General features: G+C 44.3%; 1 protein-coding gene across 1 annotated transcript; it reads left to right on the top strand.

Annotated features, from left to right (window-relative positions):
- Positions 1-528: 528 nt before the first annotated feature.
- On the top strand, positions 529-1,444 carry tcima (transcriptional and immune response regulator a). The gene has a single exon (XM_076170978.1). It carries the CDS (start codon positions 626-628, stop codon positions 926-928), a length of 303 nt encoding a protein of 100 aa, XP_076027093.1. The 5' UTR covers positions 529-625; the 3' UTR covers positions 929-1,444.
- The last annotated feature ends 3,804 nt before the right edge of the window (positions 1,445-5,248 follow it).

Below are 5,248 nucleotides of genomic sequence, written 5' to 3'. Positions count from 1 at the left end.
CTCATCATTAGACTAACAACCAAAAACATACAAATGACTCAGATGAACGTAAACACAACATATTGCCACAGTAATTTCCTTAAACTATTAAAAGTAATGTGTGATTTAAATTCTGCAGGTTTTCTTTCTCTTCGATGATATAAAACATTGCACTGGATCTTTTGCTAGAAGACTTGACTTGTTCACATTTGAATAACATTTTTATGACTTTCATAATGAATTCTCCAGATGTAGTGAAATTAAATGTAATTTTGCAGGATGCGTGACAATCTGAGGAGTGATTTGTGAAGGTTGAGTGGTGCATGTATTGTTGTGTTGTGTATATATAGATATACATACACACAGTATGATGCATATAGCAGTCTGGAGCAGTTGGTCATATTTTGCATGTGGTTTGTACATGTAGAGCTGCTTGGAGAGCTGCAGCCTCAGACAGGCGCCGCCTCTCCTGCTTCCTCCCCGCTGATGTCACTGCCGGGAGTCCGGAGCCAAGCCTCCCACAGCTGCTCTATAAATACCCGCAGGCGCTCCTCCGCTCCACACACTCGCTGAGAGCCTCGACTTACACACACCGAGGTGACGGGCCGCGTCTGGAGACTCGCACAACCCCACAGAGACGCAGACCATGTCCAGCTACGTGAGCTCAGACAGCCGCCGGGTCAGCCCCTCGGTCCACGGGAACAAGTTCGACACGGCGCACCGCAAGAAGGCCGCGGCCAACATCTTTGAGAACGTCAACCAGGACGCGCTGATGCGACTCTTCCAGAAAACCGGTGACATGAAGGCCGAGGAGCGAGTGAGGAGCATCTTCTCCTACACGCAGGACCCCGAGGAGACCTCCCGGGCCCTGATGGCGCTGAAGCAGCGGAAGAAGGACAAGTTTCTCCAGATCGCGGGGATGGTCCGGCAGCTGCTCAAGCTTCGCTGAGTGTTCTTCAGCCCTTCTACCAACTCTCTCTTTCGGCTCCTCGTGAGCCGAAACACTCCCGATATGGCCGCGGATGGGAACTCACCTGTCGCCCAGAAAGGAGAATCAGGTGCGGAGGTGAATCGAGCACCGAGCAAACCGCTCGCCCGGACGAAACCTAGCTGCGGCCGTCGCTTCACGAGTGAAAAGTGACGGCGGAGAGTCGCTGGAGACTCGACCGACTGGGACTATGAAGAGCCTGAAAGACTCACTGAGACTTGAGATGCGTTCCTATGGAAGCGTGACGGTGAAAACTTGGTGCACATTACTTTGGTGATGCTGATGCGCAAATCAGCAGAATGTGAGACTTTGCGGTGCCTGTAATCATGCCTGAGTGCTGAACTCAAGCCTTTGTCTCTGTAGCTGCTTCTCATTGGAAGCCACTTATGTGATTTGTCACAAACATGTTCTAGCACAGAGATCTGCAAGTGGAAAACACTTTGTTTGTCATTTTCAATAAATTATTTCATTGTCTAAGATGGTTTGAATGTCTTTATTATTTATCTGTCATAAATTACTGTAAAGTCATAATAATATTGGATGATCTGATGATCATCCTTTCACGTAATTGCAGATTGTGTTACACCCATGCAGACCGGTGTGTTGACATAGGAGCAGCCATTTAAGGAGTAATACATATAGAACAAAGACATTTCTATCTAGGCTGGTGTGAACTTAGGAATCAGTTCAACCTTTTGTACTGAGGTGCGCAAAAATAGGCACATAGTCTAAAATAGAGTGTCTGCTGAACATCTGCTTTGAGGTGAATTGATTAAATAATTGTGGGGAAATGATTGCAGCGTAACAAAATCAAAGTGGAAATATCTTCTCTGCAGGTAAGACTGGACATGTTGAATTTAGACACATTGTCACACAGACATCTGCTGTCCAACAGATGTGCCCTCTTAGTCATAAACAATGAATCAGTGGGTCAAACAATCCCACATCACCATAGAAACAGATGGAAACTGATGCTTTTGTCTGCAGTAAATGTTGAGTCATGTAATCCAGGACGGCCTTAGTTTTACACACGGCCATGTGTCTATTCCACCAGACTATATTATCCTGCTTTTATTCTGAAGCAGCATTTTAATTGGTTTTCATGTTACTCATGGACGGATGTGGTTAACCACCACTGGGTTTCCCTTTCTGCAGTGTACGCCTCAACCGTACCGGCGTAAACCAGTTTGGTCCTGGTTGGGGGTGGGGGAAGGTGGTGTGTGTGTGTGTGTGTGTTTGCGTTAAACACATCATCCCTGCTCTCTAGATAACAGCCTGTCTAAGTAGCATTACAGGGTTTAGACCTGCTGTTCCTCACCATCACGTTCTTACCTTCTGATAAACCCCAAGGCACAAACTAGAAATTAAGCATCACAGTAATCATCTGTACGCTCACGCCCCATTTTATACCCTCTCAGTGCATTTTACAGCATTTCATCCGGGTTTGGGTGTGTACGTCAGCTTACTGTAACTGCAGCCACACAGATGCTTCGGGTGGTTGCCTGCTAATCTTCTTGCTTTGACGGGCTCCCCTGCCGGTTCAAACCAGTTCTCTGGGTTGTTACACACGACAGCGTTTGACTGCACTCGCATACACAGCTCAGGTGTCTGTATCTCCAGGGTGTGGAAGTCTCCGGTGAATAATCGGTTAAAGGTGTGTTTGTGTGCTGATGCATGGAAATACTTATGCCACATCACAGAAACACAGATATTTATTTTAACACGTGCAATTAAGAGATCTTTTATTAATGTATTGAAAAAAGACTAAACAAAGAGAAGCATGAAGAATAATTCAAGTAACAAGCTCAAAACTATAAAGCAAAAATATATTTATCAATAAGCTCCATGTTTCATCAGCAGTATCAAACGTCTACATGAGTTTGGATGCTGTGTTCAGTTGTTATAATGGGACATTCCTCGAAAAATGTCTCACTCACAGGGATGTGGTGGATCAACTGGCCCATATTATCCATAAATATCAGATAACATTCTCTTAATGAAGCGGTGATACCAGACATCACCGTTCACTGACCTTTAAAGTGACACTTCTCCCAGTTCTGTGTTGTCTATTCTTATGTTTTATCTTTAAGCTGTTCCTTGGGTCTCGTGCGTCTCACACAAAGGGCTCCTGCTTTTATTTTCCTCCTTTTCCCTTTTAAGGCTATCCAATTGTTAATAGAAAGAAAGCTAAACACTGAAGGCAATTGTCTTGGCAGTCGTTGCTGTGTTGGCGGCGCTGAGCGGCGTTGGACGCTCCCACCCTCTTCCTGCCTTTCATGAGCCGTAGACACTGCAGGCGCTTTGATGTCAACAGACACGGTTGCAGGCAGGGTCCCAGCCTGACATGCAGAGGACAGAGTGATGAAGATAAAGGAGGTGGGGGTGGGGAGCAGAAGAGGCAAAACATCATGTAGATGAGAGTATAGACAGCATGGGTGTTCCCGACTGTGGTTAGGCAACGGTAAGAAAAGAAGGACAATATCATTTAACAAAAACATAGAAAATTGTAAATAACTGCATATGGAATGATTATAAACTGTCTTTTGTCTGTTTAATATATGTTATATATTTTGTGTTGAACAGAGCAGTGTGCTGTGCTAACTGCTTAAATGAACACACACATTGTTTTTGATGCCCGAGGGACAAGATGATCTCGTCTTTAGTCTTTTGCTCAAACAAAGAGAAAAAAAACTATCATGTTATTGCCCCCCAAGGAGACATGAGGAGATCTGACCTTTTTACTCAGAAATGTAGCCAAGGATTGTCAGAGAGAGAAAGACAAAGAGGAGGGGAAACACAGAGTGGTTAGATTACTGATCACAGCCTGGGGAGTGGCTGTCTTGATTCCAGCGCAGACCGGTTCAAACCAGGGCCTCTATTGAGGAACTAAGCATGAGCTGTACGCAGGCTTAGGATTAGTCATCCGGCAGCCGGGAAGACATGAAACCAACAGCCACCTTGTTTGATGAAACACCGGGATGGTCTGTGCTTTAACACTTGGCTGCTCTCATGTTAACAAAGACTTCTCCTTCGTTTATATTTAGCTTACGTTATCATCATTCAGCTCAGTTTGTTGGATCTTTTGTTTAATGACCATTTCTTAGGGATAGAAAAACAGACCTTTGTTGATATTTAAGGAGGTTTTCCATCAAACACCCACCAAAGCCTGTAATATTTGGTAGTGAAAAAATGTCACAATTTTCCAATCCTAAATAATTTAGCTCTGCAAAGTTTGATGTAACACTGTGACAAATACACTGGATCTGCTGGGGTTAGGGTTCCAACTAGGCAGTTTTCAGTGAAACCACGGCAACTCAAAGGTTGGTTACTCTTTTATCTTATTAATTGTTTGTATATATTATGAAGCTTCAAGTTGTTATTATTAGGTGAGAGATTATTTCATTTGTTATTTACAGCTCATCAGAGATCATTTCAAATTCTTCAACATAATGAATCTCCTCTCATCCAAATCACCAATGCAGTTCAGAATTAATGAGGCAAAAAGTATCTAAGCAAAAGACTTTATCTTCACATGGTGGTGTTAGTTATTTTAAAATAAAACTTGTGTGGTTTGTGGAGAGAACATTCGATGGCAGGAATTTCTGTTGAGCGATGTGGGGATAAATCCTTTTGGAGGAGAAGAAATGATAAAGGAATTCTAAAAGAGTCATAACGTGGCACACTGGTGATGAATTCATCGTCCCCTCCGTTGATGACAATGAAAAGTGGGAAAACACATTTTTGCACAGCATTTAGGTAAATCTCTTTTACAGCTGCTGCATCTCACCCACATATTAGTTGAAAGTGAAAACAAAGGCACCACTGAATGACTGTTTAGTGTGTCACAATAATCCTCCAGCACCCGTCTGCTCAAAATGACAAACCCGCCTCCTCTGTCGGGTGCATTTGAAGGTTCAGATCAGAGCTCTGCCCTATTTTCTCCAACGTGTGTGCGGGCAGCTGGTTCGGATGGCTGGACAGGATGGGGCAAAGGTCAAAGTGTCATCCAGAGGCACAGCTCAATACAGGAAGAGGGTTGAAGGTGTGAGGAGAAGAAGAATGCAGAAAAGGACCGGGCGTTGACAGTGCGCCGGCCAGTCTGACTCACAGCGTTTCCCACAGGGGGCCCCCCATCTGTGTAGTGGCATCATCCGGATTAGCTCATGGTGGGAACACAAACGAGACAGACTGAAAATGAAACACATTCCATCGTGTCAAAATAAGGACTCCTGGAATTTGGAGCCTCTGATTGTTTCTGTGCAGATGTAATTGTGCGACAGC

Source organism: Genypterus blacodes, unplaced genomic scaffold (assembly GCF_046128005.1).
Source record: "Genypterus blacodes isolate CSIRO-AG114 ecotype Tasmania unplaced genomic scaffold, CSIRO-AGI_Gbla_v1 ptg000236l_1, whole genome shotgun sequence".
NCBI classification, from domain to species: Eukaryota; Metazoa; Chordata; class Actinopteri; order Ophidiiformes; family Ophidiidae; genus Genypterus; species Genypterus blacodes.
Note: the sequence above shows the minus strand (reverse complement) of the source record. Positions and strands in the feature narration are given on the sequence as shown.

Excerpts from the sequence above, each read along its gene's own strand:
- tcima (XM_076170978.1), top strand. The coding sequence starts at position 626 with ATGTCCAGCTACGTGAGCTCAGACAGCCGCCGGGTCAGCCCCTCGGTC.